The 24,398-nt window shown below is 43.0% G+C and overlaps 1 protein-coding gene across 4 annotated transcripts in view; it reads left to right on the top strand.

Moving 5' to 3' along the window:
* DENND5B (DENN domain containing 5B) overlaps positions 1-24,398 on the top strand; it is a 117,898-nt gene that overhangs the window by 30,436 nt on the left and 63,064 nt on the right. For 2 of the 4 annotated variants that reach the window (XM_066634551.1, XM_066634546.1), the window contains exon 2: positions 20,689-20,754. The exons of the other annotated variants lie outside the window; for them this stretch is intronic. In XM_066634551.1, coding sequence (XP_066490648.1) covers positions 20,689-20,754 — 66 coding nt within the window. The remainder of the gene's footprint in view (positions 1-20,688; positions 20,755-24,398) is intronic. 4 annotated transcript variants of the gene reach the window in all.

Raw genomic sequence — 24,398 nt, 5'->3', positions numbered from 1 at the left:
ATACAGTCAGTTCTCTTTATACATGAATCTGCTTATCTGTGAATGGCTGAATTGCCATCTAACTCTTGTTACCTGCAGTTCTGTTCTCGTTATCCACAAATACTGCGCCAGTGCAAGCTGCAAGTTGTCTGGATTGGGTCAGTTGCCGGCATCAAACAGCACTGCTATTGGCCCATGGAGAGTTGGATGCATTTGTGTCCTCTTCCAGACTCGCCCCACCATCTTGGGCACCATCTGAGGGACTCTAGATGAACATTCACAATCCTGGTGATGATGAGAGTTCTCTAGAAGGCTATCCGAGGGCTACTCTGGGGCTGAAGAAAGCCCAGGAAAGGAGCCAAGAGACAGGTGGAAGAGGAGGACAGGTGAAGCAAACCCCTCCCCACCACTGAACTCTGAGGCCTCATTGTTGGCCCAGCAACCTTCAGGGAGTCAAGGGATAGTCAGCACAGAGTAATCGTCATTGCAACAAACTTCAAGGGATATCCATCATGGAGTAGGAAGCATTAGATGTTGAGGAGCCTTTGCTCTCACCCAGCCCAATAGACTTCAAGTTTAGATTCAGGCTCATAACGTTCATAGAGTATATGGTGAAAAGAATCCCCTGGTACTTAACCCCATTTTTCCCCATAGGGTCAATGTTTCAGTATCCACTAATTTGTTACTCACTAGGTTTTCCAGGAACCTAACCCTAGCGGATAACGAGAACTAACTGCAAATGACAACTTGTGCCCCCCCCACTCCATCAAGCACGTGGCTGCTTTCAGGCTGCAGTCCTATGGGTGCATGCTTATTAGGGTGTAAGCCCCGTTGAACACTTTATTGTAAGACTTCAGACTTATGTACACTATATTGTAAGGGACTTCACGCACACTATGTGGACAAGCATAGAGACAATGGTTGTTGTGTTCAGTCCTTTGAGGGGAAGACTTCTGTAGAACATGGGGCTTGAGGAGCCACCTGTACCACATGTAAGTAGAGGTACAGAGAGTTGTTGCTTGTTGGGTGTCGCAGTTGTGGGAACTGTTCACACAGTTGCTTATTCAGTGATGAGGTGACCTTCAGAATGACTTCCAAAAAGATTTTGCATCCCCCCAAAGTGTGTTAAAACCTCAAATTTCTGTTGCTGTCTATAAGTATCAGTGTTGCTATTGAACAGTATTGCAAAGGAAACTGGCTGCTGTTTGATTAAAATTTTTCACCAATGAGTTCTTCCCTTCCTAGAAAAATAGCAGGTGCAGAAGGAATTTATGTTCCCTAACCCTGATTGTGTGCCCCCCTCCCCACAATGGTAGCTATCTCAGTCAGAAAAGCAAGCATGCAACTACACATTTAACATAACTTATATAATGTGGTCATGTGTAAGCCTTGCTGTTTGAACAGTGCCATAGTCACCAAGACCTCCAGACAACTGTAACCAAGTCAGATGAAGGTAACCCTCTCTTCCTTTCACCCTTGGCCAAAAACATCCCAGTCTCCAATGTGGCTGTGGGTCAGATGCTCCCCACCTTGCTGTTTCTTGTGAATTGCTATAACCAGGCTTGTATGAGGTTTTTGGACCTGCTGCTTCTATCACTTGTGTAGTTTTGGGCTTCAGTGATCTTGACCCTTCAGATTTCTTAACCTTTTATACATTCTAGTCCAAATGCATCATCGTAACACATGTGTGGTGAATTGTAAATCCAACTCCTCTTGCTGTTTCTATGGCAACTTTAGAAGGCTCCTAAACTTATGTCCGAGGCGCGCACAAACCACATCAGAATTGTGACTTTATATTCATTTATTCTTATCTGAATATTTATCTGACAATATAATTGGTACTCCTTTTAGGAGTCTCCATCTAGCATGCCATAATTATTGCTTGGAAAAAAACAGGAATTGTGTTGCTCACTCGTGCAATCCTACTGTAAAGTCATCAGATCGTTCCCATGTAGAACGTTTTTGCCTGTGGGATAATTTCTACATACTCTTCTGTGCGCATAGCTAAACTTCTGCGGGGGGGGGGGAGTGGTTTGCCCTTTTGGTGGACATCCATACCTTGCTCAGAATTTTCCATGTCTCATTCATATGGGGAGAACCCAATTGTAACTCCCTACACGTGTGTGTGTGTGTGTGGGGGGGGGGAAGCATATTGTGGATAAGTGTAGGACTCTTCTCAGTGTTGCGCTAGTTCTAGGATGATTTTAATCAATGGGGTGTTTTTTTCAAACATGCAGCATACATGCTATCCCAAATCAAAAACTCTCCCTTGCAATTATCTTGACTGTGTTTCAACTTTCGGTTGTCCTTATAATTGGGATTCATTGCACATTCTGGGTAAGTAGTCTGCCAATATCTTTGTGTCCCCTGAGTTTGAGTAAAATGACTAAATATACCTTTGTGATGCACTGTTACTTATTTCTGTTTCCCCTATCCATGCTCAGTACTGGAAAGCAAGGGCAGGTGTAAAGATGGAATGAACTTGAGCCATCACATGTGCTGATGAAATTCTGTTGGCTCTTGCAGCATTACAGCCTGCATGAACTTCCTGGTAATAATTGGAATGCTTCTTAAGTACACGTTTCAGACTGAACATAGATATGCCCAGGATTTAAGAGTGTTTCCAGATCAAAAATGCAGGAAGTGAATGGACTCAAAATGAATTGGCCTGTTCAGGTTTGAATCACGATATATTGTTAGAATGGCGTTCTAGGTATTTTCTGTGATTTTGGTGGAGGTATATGAGGTTTCCTTCTCTCACTCGCTCTCAGATGCACGTGAGCTAACGCACACATACTCATGGTGTTCTGCCATAGCAATATGCATGAGAATCCTGCAGCAGCATGGTGGACCATGTTCTGTGGGCCTTACACACCATGCTAGGTATTTTCCTATGTGATCAACAACTTGCTACCCCAGCACTGGAAGAAGACCCATGCAATTGGCCACACCCACATGACTGCTATTTTGCATGCGTACCACAGCTGCTTGGGATGGTAGTAAGGAGAAACAGCTCCCAAGTATCTGCAGATGTGCATGAAGGAGGCCTCAGGCAGGCAACGCTGCTGTGTGGGTGGGAGGGGGATGCAGAAGAAGAGATGTGCAGAAAAATGCTAGATCTATTTGATGTTTGATGTGTTTTGTCTGTTTGATGTGTTGTGGAGTTGGCTGTTAGAATTGATTTTTTAAAAAGACATAATCTCTGTTTTACTTGTGCATGGAACAGGGGATGCAAACTGCTCTGCTGTCAGATATCTGCTGTTCTTTCAAATCTATTTTTGCTCAATATGTCAGAGGACTTAAGTGTATTTCTGTTGTCAGGTACACTGGTTATAAATAGGACATGTGCACATCAGTCTTGAGACTATGTGCTTATGTCCTATTTAGCCATAAACCCTGGCTCTTTATCTGCCTCCTCTGTGCCCTTGCCCTCACTTAAAGGAATCTTCCGTTTGTAATGAAGGCTTTGAATGTTAGTTCTGTCTTTCAATTGCTTTGAAAAGTCATTGTCAGTGGGGACAATAACTAAACTCAACCTAAGCTGCAATCCTAAAGAGAGCTACAGGGGAGTAAACATCTCAGAATTTTATGTGACTTAGAGTACAATTCTATGCATTCAGAAATCCCATCAAGTTCAGTGGGGCTTACTCCTAGGTACATGTGTATCGGACTGCAGCCTTAATTCTGCAGTAAACATGCATATGAATGAATTCTTCAACTAAGAAAATTTCCCCTCTTCCCCCCTGTTACTGGAAAGAATAGATGTTTTGGTGATTTGAGGGTGGGGAGGTGTAAAGAAGCTACAAAAATAAAAATGGAACTACAAATTAAGTTGCCTGCTTAGGCAACTTAGAAATCTTTTTAATAATGGAGTTTTTATAGGTGAACTCAGTCTAATAAATTTCACAAATAGCTCTCAAATTTTAAAATTCTGTATGGTCTGGTATGGGAGAAGCTCCATCATGGGGGTGATGCAATGAGTTCATGCACCGGTTGCTGCAAGCCCTAGTGACGCCTCTGTCCTCAGGGCTCTTCCACAGATAGAAATGATTGGGATTCATTTTGATGTCAGAAGAAATTCTTTATGCTTTAGCTGAACAGCAATGTTGAGAGTTCTCTTTGAACGAAAGGGGAGATCATAAGCCGGTGCTTAGTAGAAGTATTTTATTGTAGCGTTTGATATTCTAATCTTCAGTCAGTAGTATGTGTTTATAAATGGATCTATGTCCTGCCTTTCCTATAATAAACTATAGCCCAAGGCTGCTCCAACAGAAAAACAAAAACACTTTTTATAATAGAAATTTAAAAAATCACACATCAGAAGCAAAAATAGATAAGACCAAAACGCAACTTAGCTGATGATAAAAAAAAAATGTGTGAAATGTCAGTGGGAAAAGCATTCTAAAGTTGTGGGGGTGCCATAAGACAGCCTATCTCTAGGACCTGCAAATTGCATTTCTTGGGTGGGGGGGGGGCAGAGCTGAGCCTCGGAAGGCTCCAGGCTCTGTAAGATTTGTAAGGTAACCTCAAGGTAACATGCTGGGGGTTTTAAAGAGCCCAATGCTATCCAACTTTACAGTGCCGGTACAGTGGCAATGCAGCCCCAAGGCATGGGGGCAAAAGTTCCCTTACCTTGTGGAGGCCACCATAACTGGCCTTCCACCCCAGGATGCAGTGTGCATCCCATTGGCATGGCTACACCAGGGCAGGAAAGTTGGACAGGATTTGGCTATAAAGCTATAGCATTTGAATCTAGTCTAGAAGTAAAGGTAGCTTCTTTGTGGGTGGATGTTGTCTACTGTCCCCCCCCCCCTTAAATGCCATTTGTCATGGCCCAGGGTCTCTGACAGATCTTACACATTCCTGGTCACTAGCCCAAAACTCCCTCTGAGTCAGAAATGCACGTTCCCAATTTATTCTTGTGTATCTTACTATCTCAAAGGCTTTAGTACTCCAGGAGAGAGCAGGATACAGTTCCTAGGCAAAAAGCACAGTGCTGAGTACATGTTCACCTGACTGGCCAAACTCACCAAACAGGTGGGCGTATGAGTCCTCGGGCCAAACTGCCATCTGGTCGGTGCCACCACACCTTTCAACAGGCAGGCCTCCAGTCAAGGGAAGTTGAAGTCCTGTGGGCAAACTCTCCAGCCCTTGCAAGCTCTGGGCTCCCCCAAACTCCAGTGACTTGGGTCTCTAGGGACTTGAGCTTCATGGTAGTAGACAGTGGCCTAGGCCAGACTTGGATGAATCCAGTTCCTTTGTACTCACACAGATACAAGCCTGTAATATAACAGTCTATTTAAAGACTAGGTTACATGTTACTTTGAAAGGCATTTAGATATTTCTGAGAATAAATACATTATATACACACAATGTTAATCACACTAAGCCCCTAAGCTTATTTATCCCTAACGCTCACCTGGATCTTTCCAACTCCTGAGCATAAGCAGAGGGTAGCTCTTCAGCCTGTTGTATCACAGTTGATATGTATAGGCATTCATGATGGAATGGCAGAAAGCATCTTACTCTGTCCCAATTACAGGGTTCTTTATACTTTAAACTTAGTCAGCTAGAGATTCAGACCTGCTAAAGCTGCTGGAGAATGATCTCCTCACCTGAAGCTACTGTTGGCCCCTCACTCCCCTCACATCTGGAGGTTCACAGCAGCACCAATTCCCAATTAGCAAGACCTTGAGGGTCCAGCATGCTATCAGCCTCTTACCTGGCTGAAGTGAGATTCACGATAAGGTGCCTTTTCTCAGCCTTTTAACTAAGCTCTGTTCCCGCAGCCGATCAAAATGACTGATGCCTACAAGATGGCATCAGGCCTAAGCCAGTGATTTTTACTTTGTTCTTCATACCATTGCACCATAAACTCTCAACCTATTCCATAGACCTTCTTGGACCTTGAAATTTTGAACTCTTGTAAATCTATCTGAAGAAAGATCCATTGCGGGGGGTGGGGCGGGGAGAAACAGTTGCATTCATGGGATCAACTGAGGTGACCACTTGGGTAGCAGATTAGCAAAGGGCGCCCACCTCTATTTGCCCACTCTTAGCTGCTACCATTCCCTGACTTGCAAAAGAAAGCAGGGATGGAGCAGAAGAGGAAATGGGGAGGGGAGGGGAGTGGCAGGTTCTTTATCTCTGGTCCCCTCTTCTTTTTGCATTCTAGTGAACAGGAGGAGCAGAAGCTGGCTCATCACCAAGTAAATGGTGGTATTTGTCCTGTTGCCTCAAGTGCTGGGAGGTTGTGGGCCATCTTTGGTTGAAGGGATAGTGTTAGAGGTAAATTTTCAGGGGTTTGTGGATTACTCCTAAAATGCTCCCTTTGAAGTCTTGCAGCACTGCACTTGATGCCCGTTCGCTTATGAAGATGGTAATTTAAGAGATTAAAAGGTCTGATGATTTGGAATTCTTATCCAGTTGTAAAATCCTTGCTTGCTTGGATAATGAACAAAGAGCACTCTTATCGCCTACTTTTTTTGTCTGATTTGAGGAAAGAGAAGACGTTTGCATACTGGGGTTGTCTCTTGTTAAAATCCATGTCTCTGAAAATTGTGAAAGCTTTTACAAAGAGAGCTTCTTGATTAAGCAAAAGAACACAATCGGTTTTGGAAATCTCTCTTATTAAAACGTTATTTAATTTGAGAACTATGGGAAGGAAGAAAAGATGGCTTGATGGTCTGCTTAAAGTGACATAGCGCCAAGATTCAAGAAAGTAGTGAAATAGTCTGAGTTTCACTGTCTGCCTGGACTCCTTAACATTTAAGAGGTGCTTGAAAAGAGCTGAGTAGATGCCACAAGTTATAATAGGAAGTTTGGCCTATTTATGTCTGCCTATAGTGAAATTATAATGGTAATCTTGAGGATTTTGTCAGAGAAAAAGGTGATGACTCATAGTACCATTTCAGGATCTGTGTGACTATTGGAAGTGAGGTAAAGTTGCAGGACGACATGGGGACGACATCCTGAGCTTGACACTAGTGACCAAAATTGTGAAAACCTTGGTATTTTCAAATAATATCGTCATGTTATATACCATTTGATGCAGAACTTAATGCAGAATGCAATGAAACAAACTGCATAAAAATATCTCTACTCTATCAAAAGTTATAGCCAAATAACTAGAAAATAAAAGCACAACTGCATTGTATAACAAACTGGATTTTTTTAAAATTCAGAACTGACCAATGGGACTGATTGTTCCAAGAGCCAATTAGGTGTTGTTATACAGCAGGGGACCAATAAGGTGTTAATATGAGGGGGGCTGGGGGGAGGCAGCAGAACAAGTGGCCAGTGAGCTGCTGGAGGGAAGAGGTGCATTTCCCCCATTTTCACTTTTTTAAAAGCCCGGATGTGACTTCGCTTCTGGGGCATCATTTTGAGCTTGGCACCAGGCTACACGAGTTACACCACTTAATGGAATTGAAAGAAATACAACTCTAAAACAAAGCTGTTTATGTTGAACTTGCTTAGCAAGAGAGCAGCTCTAACTGAGATTTATCAAAGTTTGATCTGGTAATAATTTAATTGTGTCTAAAAATGTTACTGTGAGGGTCCTAAGATTGCACCACAGGGAAAAATTGGTGCTGAACAGGACCTAAATGCACATAGCTTAAAATATTTAAAGTGATGTTTATTGTCAATATAGGAACCCCAGAATTAGACTACCTGGTGCTTAAATGGAGCAGCTTGCCTACTTACTGAGCTAAGGAATAGAATATTGTCTGCGTGTTTTTCTTTTATATTCATAAATGGAAAGGCTAGAAATTCAGGGAAGCAGCTTGGTATATCCCTAAGAGGGATTGATGACTGACGGGGACTGCAGCACTGCTTGATGCTCTGAATTTTAAAAGAAGCAAGCTATATGTGGTTGTTTAGTAATAGTGCCCTAGGAGTAACACCTATTCTTTGCAAAATGCTCCCACTGGATTGAATTCAGTGGTGGTTTCTTGGCGGGGGTGTTCTATGGTTTTGTGCCTCGCATCTTAGCACTTAACTTTTGTGTCTTCCTGACACACTAAATTGTATGTTTATAAGGATACATTGTGCAAGCCTGTCGTGCTGTGGGAACCAGTGATGCACTGCAGCACTTGAACTGTTGGGGCTGTGAACAGGAGCGTCTTCTCAAACTGAATTGCATGCTGTGGGGCTTCCTTGTTCTGATAAATGATGGCACAGACCCTGTGATTCTTTGGATGCTTGCTGTATTTGCAGGTCTTCTTTAAATAATGTATCAAAGAAACATGTCAAATGATGAAATGCCTTCCCTGCCAGTCACCCAAAGGCTTGTTTCAGCCTCTGTCAGTGATCTTGCTCCAGTGACCATGTCCCCGTTCGCACCTTTCTGTGTTAACTGATCTAGTATTTCTACCTCTGTTGCATCCTTATGCTCTAATTTTAGTCTTGGCTTCTGTAAACAAGGAAAAGGTTCTTTGCACTGAGGCAGAGGACTGCAGTTGGCGGTCTGGCCCTGCTCTTTCCCTTGGTTGGCAGGAAGCCCACACCAGAACTGTGTCACAAATAATCAGCATTAAGTCAGTGTCGGGAGGGCTGAGCAAGCCTGCCCTGCAATTGAGACGGCAGCATCAGCAAACGCTGGGGGAGGCGGGAGGATTGATAGGAATCTGTCTGGGATGCAGCTCTGTGCATTCAGTGGGAATGGAAGGGCAAGGAGATTTGCGGTGAGAACAGTTCAATTTTTTGTTGGTGTTTTTGACTTGCCAGGTCTCTGTGGCTGCCTAGTGGCGGTTCATAAACAAATATGGCCTGAGCTGCAGGGGAAGACAAATGCAGCGCACTCCACAAAAGGCCAGCTTTCTCTTTGGAGAGTGCCTGCCCCCACTGATTTGTTCTGTTGCATGCCAGGATATGGAACTCTGAGAATGTAGATTATAGCCTTGTATTTCCTACTCATATTTCAAATATGTTGGCAGTGCCAGCTGAAACCAAGACCCAGAGAGAAGGAATGCGGCTGCTGGAGTTTGGCTGATGCCTCCTCAAAGCTTAAATAACAGGACCTTTTAGATCAGGTCAATTATCCATCTAGCCTGGCTTCCCACAGTGACCAGGCAGATGCTTCTTGGGGAACCCCTAATCAGGACATGAACTCAACAGACCCTGTTGTTGTCCATCTGCCTCTCCCCCCCCCCCCCGGAAATGGTATTTGGAGGTGTACTTTTGGTATACGCTTTGAAAAATGCAAGACTGAATCCAAGACTGAATGACAAGACATCCAGGAACATACAGTGTGTATTATGTTTTATTTCTGACTTGCTTTTCTAAAAGTAATCAGTGGCATGTAATAGAAACAGGAACCAAAAATAAAACAAATGCATTACAACAAAATAAATCCTACAGATACTAAAAAGAATAGTTAACCTTACATGTTAGACTAGCTAATGTCCCTTGCTGCTGTCCCCCATCTCAATCACCACTGTTTGTTAAGATTAACGAGAAAGTAAATTCTCACAGTACCAAACGTTCATCACTCTTCAAATGGCTTCTTGTTTTCTTTTTTTAAATTCTTATGAGGAATATTCTTCCTCTAGCATCCTTGAATCTTTTGGCTGACTTGGTCAAAATCTGCAAATGCTGTAGCATAAGTGATGCTGGTATCTTCACTTGAACTTCAACGGTTTGGAGGGTGGTGGCAGTGAGGCTCTTTCCTTGTACAGGGTCAGGCCACTGGTCCATCTAGCTCAGTATTATCACACTGTCTGGCACCTTGCCTCCAGCATTCCCAACAGGGGGCCCCCCTCCCACCTTGAGATGCCAGAGATTGAACTGGGACCTTCTGGATGCAAAACACATGGTCTGCCAGTGAGCTGCAGCCCCTCCAAGTTCTGTTTCTAGTTGGATACCACCTATTTTCTAAATAGGTGACTCTTCTTTCTTCTTTTTAATGGGTTTGCCTGGGATTTGATCCCAGAACTTATATTTTCTTAAAACAGTAGCTCTATACTACTGTGACTCTTGTAGCAGCTCCTAGGACAGATCTGTCCCCTTGTGGAGCCTGGTGTGGTGGGCAGATGGCTCACACTGTCTGTTTAGCTTTCTTGGCTGTAAACCAAACCTGATTGCTCATTTTTGTGTTTTAAAAATACAAGTTTCAGATCCGAAAAAAAAACCCAGCTCACAGCTGCAAGGTCTGTGGCAGTTGTTCTGGCTGATAAATATTTACAGCCTGGTGGAGGCTTCCCTGTCATTTATTGTGTGCTGTAAAAAGCGCTCAGAGAAAAAAAAAATGGGCAAGTCCCCAAATAGGGGTTTTAAACAGACAGGCCATTTTCAGAAGGGCATACATGGATTTCAGGAGTTTTTTGTCTGCCTGACCTCTGAAAGCATTTCTCCTCAGTTGCACAACAGTGCGTGTGCATGTATGCGTGTGTGTATTTGGGATGGTGGACCAAAAGGCACAAGAAGAATGGTAAAAACGCTTGCCCATGCTGGGATCCATGTGTTTCACATAAAGAGTGCCTAACCCTTGCACTAGCTCTTTGGTGGGCAGCCCTACTGGAAACTGTGCTAGCAGCAGAATATTGCATGTGAACGGTGTGGCATACAAGTTTAGGAACCTTTTAAATAATAATATAACGTGTGGAGCTCTGCTCAGCATCTTGCATAAATAAAAGACTGGGATCAGGAAATTGTAAGCCATAGATAGCTGCCTTTTTTGAATACCATCTTTTGCAGGCACTTCATTCAAGGTGGTTCACAACATGTGGGATGTCAAAAAGCATGACTAATCCAGGACTGCCTGAAGATGTTGCTTAAAGGTCCTCTCTGTCTAGCTCAGGGGTCTGCAAACTTTTTGGCCAGAGGGCCGCATGAAATATCTGGCGCAGTGCTGAGGGCTGGAAAAAACTTTAAATATAAAATTAAAAAAAAGAAACTAGAGATGGAACTTAGTTGAATGAATAAATGAATGAGTGGGCTCATTCACTCAGCCTCCCCAGCCCTCAGAACACCCTCCAGATGCAATCAGAACACAGCTTTGATCATGTTAAGTCAAGTGGGCCAGAGGCTTTTAGGGGAGAAGAGGCTGGCTGCGGGCCGGATAGAGGCTCGCTGCGGACTACATCTGGCCCCCGGACCGGGGTTTGGAGACCCCTGATCTAGCTGAACATCTGGATCACCATCTGAGATCCTTCTTCATGTTTGTTGAACACTATGTGGCAGTAGGGTGAGCTCATAGGATGGAGACTTCTCAGTCATGGCACCACAGCTGTGGAATACTTGCCCAAGAGATACCCACCTGACTTCTTACTGATCTTCCTATTGCTGATCAGCATTCCTGCTGATCTTGCTATTACCATCTCTTCTCCCTACTCCTAGGTCACTAATAGCTACTCTAAAAACAAACTGCTGTATAATGCATGATAACACTCAGTCCAGAATGTCATGGGGGGTGTAGCACCTTACAGCTGGCTGGTGGAGATTATGGCGATGACAGTGGTGGTGCAGCTTGTTCAACTGGCTAAATCAGGGGTGTCAAACTCGTTTCATACAGAGGGCCGAAGTTAGCATTCAGGACCTGCTGAGGGCTGGAAGTGACGTCATTAACCAGAAAGTAACATCATTAAGCAGCTGATGGCCAGAAATCAGCACTTTGTTCTCATTAACTGCAAATGACAGAAGATAAAATATGCAAATCTTGATTATATTTCAAGGTATAGGAGAGCCCAATTTTCATGTAGGCTGCCCTTTCAGCAGTAACATATCTGCACTGCTCAGTAGCTCAGAGCCTGAGGGCCAGATAAAAAGCTTCTGGGGGCCGCATCTGGTCCCCGGGCCTTATGTTTGACACCCTGGGCTAAATCATGTGGCAGTGCACATTAACAGCATTCACAAGAACAAATTCTAGTACCTCCTTCCTCAAACAAGTGACTCTCTTTTTTAACTACAGACTCCTACAAGTCTGTGTGTTAGACAGTATCTTTCTTTCACAAAATTGCCCTGAGACTCGCATCCCAATCGTAACCAATTTTCCAGTGCTGATGCAGCCCCAAGACCTTGAGGAGACCTCCGTGACTGCCCCCCCCCGAATGCAGTGTGCATCTTGTTGGCATGGCTCATTGGAGCTGGAAAGCTGGTTAGGATTGAGCTGTCTGGGGGGGGGGTTCCTTTCCGATAAAGACCATCTTCCTGTAGTACCTTGGAGGATCTTAGATGAGCTCTTCGTAAGAAGTAGAGGTCTTAAGAATGCTAGGCAAATCCTACTTCCTTCTAATGTCAACACTCCCGCCTAGCTCACAACTGAGTCCTTTGATTCATTTGCACTTATTCTAAGCAAGCAAGAATGGTGCATCTTAGAAGATATGTAGGATTTGCCTAATTTGAATTGGTTCACATATGCATCAAGGGGTAACTTGCCCTTGCAAATGACCCATCACAAGTCAAGCATCTGTAGCAACTCAAACACAACACTTCTGGATTTTCTCCTCTCTGAATGTGAACTCACCCAAGTATTATCCAGCTCTTAAACCACCAACTCCATTTTCTCTTGCATACCTGGCTACAAAAACCTCATTTGTAGTCCACAAATCTAGATTAGCTGCTATACTTGCTGGAGTCTGTTTATGGGGCAACAGATATATAGAGACCTGTGATCACCCTACCTCCTTTTTAATTTTTTTGTATTAGACGACATCCTTTGCATCTTCTAGGATTTGGGGTTTTGAGAATCTCTTTCTAGATGAGTTATAAAAGGAAAGGCCATGGCAGCTATTTCTGTGCTCGCACCCAGATTAAAACAGACGTGTTGGTGGAGGTCAGGACACGCAGAGATGCCGATTGCTAGAACAAGAACTGACAGACTTCTAGAAAGGAGGTCACAGGGACATGTAGAAAATCAACTCTTACCTATAAGCCTTTTCTAACCTGGCTCGCCCTTTTTCAATCCTAAGATTGTATTGTTTAATGTTAGAACCAGATATGCTTTATTTTAATCTTTAGATACAACCCAAGGTAAAATTGTTGCATTTATTTATTTTTTGCATTTTTATACCACCCTTCCTCCAAAGAGCTCAGGGCAGTGTACACAGCTGCTCCCCTCCTTTTGTCCTCACAACAACCCTGTGAGGCTGAGAGAAAGTGACTGGCCCAAGGTCACCCAAGAAGCTTCATGACTGAGGGGGATTTGAACCTGGATCTTCCAGGTCTATGTTCACCACCCTGGCTCTCATGAATTGCATGAGAGAGAGGCTCTCCCACCCTTGCTTAATGAGAGTTCATGCCAGTCTGCATGGAGGGATTTTTGCCAATGTCCCCCGTCCTTCTGTGGCCTCTATGCCCCTTGGAGATGGACTCTTGAGAACTGGAGCAGGATGATACACTGCTATGGGGGGCTATAGCAGGAAGGGGGGTTGGATGAAAATTGGCCCTCTTATGTGAATGGAAGAGCAATTTAAGTTGGAAGCCCTAATGCAGATTTCTTATGCCCTAAGCATGGCTTCAGAATGTATTTGTTAGCCAGTGTCCTCTTAAGATGTTGAAAGAAATGGCGCTTGTTCAGTCCTTGAGCTTGCAACTTTACACGATGCCTGATGTTGTAGAATTACTTGGTTGTTGGGCTGTACTTCAGAGTTCAGGACTTGGAAGCCCACTCACCATGACTGCTTTGCTACCGCATACCCACTGTGGCACTGCATAAGATGGCAAAATAATGGTATGCTCCATTGTTAGACGGAGCAGGTACAGGGCCCACGTAACCATAAGTAGCCTCCTCATGTTTGGCATTACAGGTGGGACCTTGGTATCCACTGATTTGCCTCATCACTGATACCAGAGTTCACCTTTAAACACCTTGTAACAAGGGGGGGAAAAGCACCAAAATCCAATTACGGGTTGAGTCTCATTATTTTGGAGGGTTCTGCTCCCAGAACTCTCATGGATTGCAAAAATCGCATCAAAGCAAATCCATTTAAATAAACAAAGCCCCTTTGCTAGGTGACTTAAAAACAGCCTTGCTGACCTTTATGTAAAACAGTCATTAGGCAGACAATTCATCAATCAGTCTCTCTCCAGGCACTTAGAAAGGCTTTACTCTGCTCTGGGTGAAGGGAGGGGTCGCTGGTTCAAAGTGAATGTATTTCTTTCACATGCTCAGGGGGAAGAGAGGGTTTTAAGTACGTGGAGAGAGAATGATTGATGGATAGTCAGCGCGCTGCCCTCTCTGGCATTAACAAGGCTATTGTTAAATGACTGTTTTCCTTTAATTTAAAGGGCCCTTCTCATCACATTGAGAAAGAAAAATGCATGGTATAATTATATACCTAATATATGGTATAACATGGTATATGGTATAATCCAGGTATAATTAGGTTATACCTGTAATCGCTTGCATGACTGTCTCTCTACTACAGTAAGAAAAGCAGTTTTTTAAATTTTGTTTAAATTGATGCATTTTTCCCTTTCTCCAGGGATCAGCACATTCCTTCTCATTTGCAGTGGCTAGTAGTGTTGAGTCAAATCCGTGTATAATATGGTTGGACCTGTACCTACATTCATGCTGTTAAATAATTATAATTTCATTCTGTTATTCACTTCATCTAGTAGCTGAATGCGGTATAGAGTCTATGCCAATGCATGCTGGGGAGACAACAGAGGAGCAAGAAACCTGAAAGTGGGTCTTTAAAACTATTTTTCCATCTATTTGGTGTCTGCTGATTTATTTAATTTACTAGGGGTTCTGGAATGGAACCCTAGTGGCTAACAAGGCGTGACCTGTAGTAGCAAAATGCACAGGTGAAGGGGCAGTGCCTTCCTGGTAGAGTGACCGGTATGAGTTTTTAAAAGGATATGTATTAAGACTGAGTTGTGTGTGTGCTGTAAAGAAAATATGGTTGGTGAGGTGTGCTTAGTAATGCAGCCTGGGAGAAATGCGGTTTGGCAGCAACAGGAAATGACTTGATTCTATACATGTTTGTCATGGAGGAAAGAGAGACTTGAGGCTAAAAGAAAATTGTTCTCTCCACCATGCTTAGAATTCTGGACATGCCAGTTATGCACCTGTTTACTGATGCCTTGGAATATGCGTGGTACCCTTTCCAATGTGAAAGCTCGGTGAGGAAGAGCATTAGAAAATCGCTTGCAGCTAGCTATCCAAATACAGTGGGGTGTGGGGATGGGGTGTTGCCCTCAATATGTACATGAAGTGGAAGCGATTGCATCTCTGGAAATTATCCCTATAATTTAAACTGTAATTGAGCTGCTGATTCCTTGAGGCAAGGCGCAAATCATGTGCCCAGGGTTTCTAGACCATAAGTGACAGCATTGTGCTTTTGCAGCAGAATCTGTAAGATTCATCTGCCTTTAGGATAAGTTGTTTGCTTTTCTACGCCTTTGTTGAGCTGCTGGCATTTCAGTGTGTGGCTATATTAAGAAACTGAAGCTGTTGGTACCTGTAACATTACTCTCTAGACAGATTGTGGAGATACTTCTGTTGAGGTCAGATGGCGGGGTTGGAATAAAACGCTTCGTAGACGTTTATTTTTGCAGCTCTTGTTTTCAAGAGCAAGCATGTAAAACTGCCTGAGCACCAAAGCAAAACAAAATGTCAGTTTTAAAATAATTGTGTAATCTCTGCAAACCGTACTGAATGCTAGACAAGCCTACTGAAGTCTGGAAAGCTTATTGTAATTGTAGAATTAATATCCATCATTTTAATGGTCCTTTGCCAGTTGGAATTTCCCCCCCCCCCGACATTTGCATGGTTCTTGGACCATTTGAGTATTGCAAACTCCTGCATTGAGATCTGAATGCATATCCCACAGCAAAATCGTTAATAATCTGCATTTCCCTAAAACAGAGTTTCAAAGGTCTTAATGAGGGAAAAGTATTTGGGTAACTCGTTCCTGAAGGCGTTTGTCAGTGCTGGCTGTGGGCACTTGAATTCGGTGTAGAAGCTAATCAAAGCAGAATGGCTTTCAGTAATGAGAACTGAGAGGCAGCATAAACAGTGCCATTTTAGTGTGTTGTTGTAACACCATTAGTTTGCTCTTGGTGTTTTCATTTCTGTCACTGGTGCAAGTATATCATTCTGAGTTTTGAACCTGTCTTGCTGTCTTTAGATAGAGCAGAGGTGTGTGTGTGTGTGGTTAAGAGGCTTTATAATTCAGCAAATGTAAAGGCGATGCCACACTTCACAAGGCAGACCCAACTGCTGTGTTTGCTGGTGTTTCCTGCAGCCTACTTGATAATGTGGTCAGCATGCATGTGTTTTCAATGTACATGCATCTGGAGTTTTTGCAACACATACAGGGAGAAGCAGGATCACTGGGCAAGCACTGTCACCAGTCTGCGCACATTTAGTTGAAGGTCTGCATGGTGTGCACGTCATATGAATTAGTTCCTCCTGGGTATCTCTTGAGAAAGGGGTTTGGGAATCCAGCACTCCAAGCTGTGTATATGCAGGCTACAGACAGATGTGGTATTCACTCTTTATGAGTTGGCTGCAGGAAAAAGCTGAGGTTGCGCAGAAGTTGAGCTGACCTCTGACCCTTCAGAGGAGGGTCATAGCTCAGCAGTAGAGCACATGCTTTGCATGTAGAAGATCCCAGGTCCCCAATTTGGGAAAATACAATGCTCGGTGTTGCCCACAGACTTTCATGCCTGTCTTTGCTCTCTTAGAAACGTATGCGTGACATTAAATCTGAGAATCTCAGGGTACTGAATTGACATGGGGCACATGCAGCTGTTTTTATTTTCAAATAAATATACAGATCGGATCATTTGGTCTGTCTTACCTGGCGGTGATAGCCTCACAGAATCTTGAACAGGTGTCCTATCTGAGCCATGCTAGCAGGTGTCGGAGTTTGAACCTACATGCACTAAAAAAAATGAATATGCAGTCCACTACTGCTCTGTAGCCCCTGAGCTGTGTATTCTGAGCGCAGTTGCAATTTTCTAGGCTGTCATGGTACAGCTGCAGAATACACAAGCCATACTTGGGTATACATTGTAATCCACCTAAGAGACCTGGAAACCTACTTTTACCTTCTGTTTCTCTTTGCAAACTTGGCAAGAACACAAGTGGAAATTTACCTGAACTTTGGGCTATCTTTCATAATGCATCTGTTACGTAGTTCAAGTGGAAGGCTTGGTTCTCCTCGTGGCACCTTTCTTCATGCCCCTCTTATCCTTTTACGCACTCATGAACACATTACTTTCCCTTCTTTCTGCTTACCCATCAATTTTGTTCAGTTAATAGTACAATAATACAATTCTGTGTAACAAAAAAACAAACAAAAATGCCCTCAGGTAAATAATAATCCTCAGCCTAATCTTTGTGCTAGGTGAGATAGACCAACAGTACAGCCCTGTGCATGTTTACTCAGAAGTAAGTCCCGCTTACTTCCAGAAAAGTGTGCAGAGATTAGCAGCCTTAGAAAGAGAATGTCAGGATTCTAATTCTTAGAGTGACAATCTGATGAGCTTCATGGTTGAGCACAAATCTAAACCTGCTTGACTTAAATTCTACAGTCTTATCCACTATGTCATGCTGTGTCTCGTACATTTCTTATTCTAAATGTGATTTGAATTCTTAATTCATGCTTATTGCCTCCCTTCATTAATGGAAATAACTAGACAGTTTTAGAACTACTGATACTCTATTACTAGCACATTTTAAAGTGATAGTAGTTGACTTGAGAAAATACAGTTACCCATGTTATATGAGCTTAATGCATTCTACAAATACCACACGTAAGGCAAAAAAAACCCAAAAAACAAAACTCATAGCCAAAACAGTTTCCCCATAGGATCTTGTTATATTTTGTAATTGGTTCTGAAGCTCAAAAATTCATCTCCAGAATCCAAAGTTTGATCCATGTAAAGCACATAATGAGACCTAATTATGAAAATACTATTCCCACTCAACTATTTACATATTTTGTCTCCATGGATTCAGAAGAAGAAGGCTGTTGATAGTCAGAAGTGTATAGTCAAGGAACTGAAGGAGATGGTGTAGATTCCTTGGGATGAAAAAACTTTCCCATTGTTTTTTGCTGCTCCTTTATCCTATAGAGCTCTTGAACAGCTGAGGATATCATGCAATGCACCCTTGAAAGTAGGGCTTTGAGTCATATCTGGATCATTGTCTTCCACTATCCCACACGTCTGATTAGCCAAGCTGAATGATTCTGACAGTTTTTCTGTGTCAAATGGCTACTACTGCCACATCGTCTCCCTGCTCCTTGACATTCTCTTGTATATGCCACATCAGTTCTTCATTTGTTAGTTCCTCTTCATGAGAAGCAAAAACTTCCTCAGCTTCTTTGAAGTCTGCTTGATTTGCAAGCTGCACAATTAACTTGCCAAACATCTGCAAGCACATCCTGAGAAATACTTGAACAATCTTCCTAGCAATATCAATATTGCAGATAGCCATTTTAATGTTGTAGTTCTTCAGGTTTTGTAGTGTTTGATAGTTGCATCTTCGTTGTTATCCCAACCCTGTGACAATATACTGTGTCACTTGCTAAATAGGTCTTGAAAGTAGCAACAACACCTTGATCCATGTCTATACTTTATTATGTGTTATGAAGGATTTGATTTTGTAAGCCACACTTCTAGGTTTGGGTGACCCACCGAACTGTGGGTTAGGGTTTCTCCATCATAGCAGGGATATGCATAGCTTACCTTGTTCTCCAAACAAGGCAGGGTTTCTCCATCATAGCTCTGCCTCAAGTGAAGGAAGGGAGGATGAGGAACATGGAGAGAGAGAGAGAGAAATGCGCAGTGTTCTTCATGATCCAATCAACCATAGTTGGCTGCATCCTGTGTATGGAGCTACTGCATAAAATGTAATTTAAAACCCACTAATTCCTGCTGCAAATCTTAACATCGCATCTCATTTTGCCCATAGATGGGCCAATTCAGATTTAGTGTTTAAGCACTCTTGCCCGTACTGCTGCACCAACTGGATGTGTTGCATTCTAATAGTTGTTTCCCCCATGCCTTGACCAGTCACATGGATCCTGTGCATTTCAGTGCTGTAGCTTCAGGATCTATGCACTGCTCTGCATGGGGCACCACTTGAACTGGTTGTGTGGAGCATGGAGCCTTTGAGCTGGTGTTTCACAAACTCATTATGCCTGATTGGAGGATGTGTATATGTTCTGGATTAAAATTGGAAGAACTCTTCATTTGTGCACTCACAAACATGACGCATGCTTTTTCAAACAGCTCTGAAAACAAGAGGCAGGTGTCCTTGAATTATGAAATAAATTTGCTCATATGTTAATGATACATGTCTTTTCCCTTGTCTGAGGATCAGGTCACTACTTTTGGGGCCATGGTGATGCTTCAGGGTTTCTCTCACCCTTATTGGTGCCAGCTGGTTTGGGAATTGTGGTGCTTCCGTACTCCCCTCCCTCCCTCTGGATGATGCTACTGCTCCATTTAGTAGTAGATGGAAAATAATTGCTGAATGGTGGTTGCGTTTTTCAAGGCATGCTTCAGCACCTCTCAGGACAGACTTAACAAGCCGTGGAACTTGAGGGTCATTGGTTTCAACTGTGCTGCTTCTGTATAGAAACTTTCCACACAGAGCTTTTATTTAAGAAATTTTATTTAACCTAAATTGATATTCTGTTCTTCAGGTAGCAACCTTTCGGAATGATTGATAGGTTAGAACATTGGAATAACAATGGCTACATAAATATTGGAATTACAATAGCTATATAAAAACATAATCCTGTAGCAGTAGAAAGATTATTGTAAACTAGATTAAAACAGTGTACTGTATACAATGCAGCATTAAAAAGTAGGGCCAAGCCAAAAGGGCACGGTCCCAAAACAGACCACTGGCAAAAAATGGTCAATTGTGAACGCTGTTCCGGCCCTACTATGCCTTTATAACTAGATGTGTTTCTTTCCATTGAGTAAAATAGGATTATAGTCAAAAGGTTCAATCCTATCCAACTTTCCACTGTTGATGTAGCCATGCCAATGAAGCGTGTGCTGCACCCTGCAGTGGAGTGACCTTCATGGAGGCCTCCTCAAGGAAAGATAATGTTTGTTTCCTTATCTCATGGCTGCATCTGCACTGGAAAGTTGGATAGGATTGGGTCCTTGGTCTTACTGAACACAGTGGGCTTACTTCTGAGTAAAATAACACCATTTGCAAACACCTCTACTCATAACATTTCAGGTGAAATATTCTCACTTAAAGGATGTTCAAATGAGCTTTACCTTAAAAAAATGGACAGATCAAGGTCTTCCCCTGGCACCTAAAAGATACCACTTGAGTTGCCCTGGGGAGAGCATTCCACAGTTGGAGCTGCCACAAACTTTGCATGGTGGTCATATGGGGCAATGACAACCAAACTGTCCCTTGGTGGCGGTCGGTACTGTATACTAACACAGAGAAACCACAGTCCATTTGAAACATTGACGTAAGTGCTTTGGAAGTGAGACTTTTTTGTAAGAGCATTAAAAGCCGCAAGCATAAAAACGATCCATTCATTTCAGGCTTTGGCCGAAGACCTTCCTGGAGGACTAAACGCTCTCTCTGTATGTGTTGCCTAACATTCATTGTCCTGTCCTCTTTTGCTCTCTGCAGAAGCGCTAGAGGAGATATTGCTACTTCATGCTGCATATGTGTGTTTTTCTTTTTGTTTTAACCATGTGTGTGCGTGTGTCTGCATTTTTCTGTTCCTTTTGTTTCACATGTGCTTTTTTGTTTTCTGTTATGTTATGTAGTCTTATACCAGTGGCTAGAAGCAGATCGCCATGGCAAGAGCTCAGATACTGCCAACAGAACATCAGGTAAATGAATAAAAATAAAAGGGGGGGCACACTTACTAATTAAAACTCCAGACTGTCTGTACCCTCTGTCTTGTGGTTTCTCTTTAAATCATTGAATGCTTAACTAAACATTTAAATGGATACTTATAGTCCTTTCCCCATCTTTTAATTTGCATGGCAAATGTGATCATAGGTTGGTAGAGGCCCTTTCACTTAAATCTGTTAACAGAACAAAAGATGCTAAAGCTGTTCATTGTGCTTAGTTGCATGTGTGTCTGAGCCATGGGATTTTTAGCTGGGGGTTAGCGCCAACGATTTTTTCAAGAGCATCTGATGCCCCACAAGCCTCATGGCAGCAAGGCTGAATCCTCGTCCTGCACTGATCCCCTAACAATTCACCACATAGATCACAGAAGTGTCTCAAGCATCACAGTATGTATTCAGTTTATTTATTAAAAATATTTGCAATCTGCCTGTTGATTTAAAATTGCCAAGGTGGCCAACATAACACACTAAAGCAATACAAAATCATGCCCTTTACAAATGGACAAACCTGTGAATACTAATTGGCAGCAACTTGAATCCTAGCAGAAATTAAAGGATGTTAATCGGAAAGCAACCCAAAAGCCCTTTGGGAGAGAAACTACATTAGTGGGCATCTAAGAAACACAAGGAAATGTTGTGTGAAACCCAGTGGCCTACCTTGGGTGCATTTGACACCTGGGGTGCATTGCTCAAAGCCATTGATAGACCTCTGCTCTGACTTGAGATTCCCTGGAGAGACCAGAGTCTACCACCCACTTAGTAGCACATTTGGTATGTCACAAGTATTTACACTGGGGCAGTCTGCCCGTCTGTCCCACCCTTGGTATGCCACTTGTGAAACCGTAGTGGAAATTGGTTGTGCTTAATGATGATAATCTAGTGGTTCTCACACATTTAGCACTGGGACCAACTTTTTAGAATAAGAATCTGTCAGGTAGTGACATCAAGCAGGAAAATTTTTAACAATCCTAGGCTGCAATCCTACCCTCACTTACCCAGGAGTAAGTCCAGTTTACTATCTTTGTCAAAAAAAATATACATAGTAGCTTGTTACAGACCTGTACTTTTAACATTTCCCCAAATGCAGTCATATACCATGGTAGCATCAAATCTAATATTTAAAAAATAAAATTATTGAAATGAATGGGGACCCACCTGAAATTGGCTCATGACCCATCTGGTGGGTCCCATCCTACAGTTTGAGAAACACTGTGCTAATCTAAATTGGCTACTGTTGGAACGTGAGTATGCAGTGGGTCGTGTATCCAAGGGAAGGATTCTGGCTGGGTCACATCAAGGAAGAATTTAATCACTGTGCCACAACAGTAGCAATATGAAAAAGATCCCTTAGAGGGGGAGTTCATACCAGATTCCTTGAAGACTATTATAGGCCACACTAACTATAATTCAGTTATTTCAGAGCTGAAGAGGAAGTCCTCTGTGGAATTTGATCTTGAATTTTTTGTTTTTAAACCTTCTGAGACTTTGTGATTGAAAACAAGCATTGCTATTTGAAAAGATCACTGAACCTTGCAACATGAGATGACCAGCCAAGCCCCCAAGAAGTCACTTGAATATTGGTAGGTCAGAGCTGGTCACCTCTGGTGTCTGTAGAAAGCATCCAAGTCAAGGTTGCTCTGTGGCATGACCACTGAAGTGACTCCCCTTGCTATCCTTCCGCAGACTTGCCTTTTGCCTCCTTTTAACTTCCATGCTAGGTCTTGCCTTCATAGAATTGACAGAAGCAGGGTCTGACAAGCATGTGGACATGTGTGTCTTATGCCAGTGGACTGTTGTAATATCCATGTGCGATTTATGGAGCCCACTTGTGCGTGGTTATCTCCCAGCAGGCAATGAGTCAAAGTCACCTTGCAATAGAGTAGGGAAAAACCCCCAAGGATTCACATGTAAGAACCGTTAATCCAAATATTGTTGTGACTCTGACTTCTAGCATTCTATTCTGTATAGTCCCAAAATGTAAGGAATGAAAGGACAAACTCACTTGGAGAAAATATGTTTGCTATGAAATGGGGAGTCAGTTTAGTTGGAATCAGCAGCTTCCAAAGATGGCTGCCCTGACGTACAGGTGCTGTAGATTCTCCTTCTGGCAATGTGGCAGAGATTTTTTTAAAATATGTGATATGTGGCAAAATGCACTTGACAGAATTTTAACTAACTGTAAAGTGAAAATATCTGAGGCTGAAGATAAGTGGACTGGGAAGCCTTTGCCTTGTTAATCAGGAGCCTGTCCTTGCAATGATTATTAAAATACTCTAGGTTTTCTTGAGTCATTTTGCTAAATCCTTTTGTTGAGAGGAGAAATCTTGAAATTAAAAATGTGTTGTGGATAACAGCCTTAAAACTATATTTGTTCCTGATCTAAGAAGTCTGCCTTTAAATATTGACATTTTAGTCAACGGCTTAATGGAGACCACTTAGTGCTCCAAAAAAAGTGGAGATGTGTTAATTTAAAAGCAGCATCCATCTCTCTTGTCTCACACATGTCTGGGATCAGATCCAACACCACAGTGGGAGGCTAACTCCTTCAGCCTTGTCCAAAGCCGGGCAGAAGCACACAAGGGAAGTGACAGAAACCTTCCAGGACAACCCCTGTGGCTTGCAGCGGGCAAAGATAAGGGCCCTGTTCCTACAGCAATCAAGATGCCTAATCTGAGTATTGCAGGAAGGATGGGGATGGATAGAGGAGACCTGCACATTGGGTGGCAGAATTCAAAGCTCCTGTTGTGAGCTAAGGATGAGGCAGGCCAGGCTTCAAGGATGAGGGTCCTTATCCACTGGACCCCCTGGCAAAGAGAACCAACCAGGGAAGTGGCACAAGCAAGACTGAAGGAGCTGAAACTGGCTGGTTAACCTCCACTCTAGTGGGGATCGCCCTGCTGCCTCCCCCCACCCCCACAAGAACTTAGAGCGGCTCAAACTCTCCCTGAGGTTTTGAAAACCACTGCTTTATGGGATGCTTGTGGAGCCCCTGAAGGAGTCTCAGGGAACCCCAGGGCTCCTAGGGACAAACACACTGAGAAACGTTGCACTAAACATTCACTTCTATCATGAATGATAGCATGACTTTCATTTGACATGTTGCACTTCATAAGATACTTGATGTTATAATACTATTTACTGGAACTTTAAAATATTCTGATGCCATTTGCAGTTTTGGGCTGATCTGATCAAGATGGAGTTTTTTTGTATGTATTTTAAGAATGGAATGGTTGAATGTGGACAAACCTGTTCATGTGTCCTGTATACCAACGTTAGACAGGAAGTGAGAATTGGCTGTGGCTTCTTGTCGGGAATGTACTGGTGAACCTGGGTTTGCTGCTGCATAAGGTAATAGCCCTAGATAAGTATCCTAAGTAACAAAATAATGCTGCTATTGCAAAGTCCTGCATGCAGCAGTGGCATGCTTTGCCACTGTGCTGCCCAGGAGTACACTTCCAGGGATGCCACTCCCCACCTGGAGGTGCTTCCCCACCCCAGGCATTCTGAGTGCTGGGAAAGCTGCGTGTGGCCTCCCCGTCCCCGAGAAGGCTTTTTGGAGGCCAAAAATCGCCAATTCCCGTTTTCAGCCAAAAACCATAAGTGATTATTTTTGGCCTCCA

This window comes from Tiliqua scincoides, chromosome 7 (assembly GCF_035046505.1).
Source record: "Tiliqua scincoides isolate rTilSci1 chromosome 7, rTilSci1.hap2, whole genome shotgun sequence".
In the NCBI taxonomy this organism is placed as follows: Eukaryota; Metazoa; Chordata; class Lepidosauria; order Squamata; family Scincidae; genus Tiliqua; species Tiliqua scincoides.
This window is presented reverse-complemented; position numbering and strand designations above follow the sequence as displayed.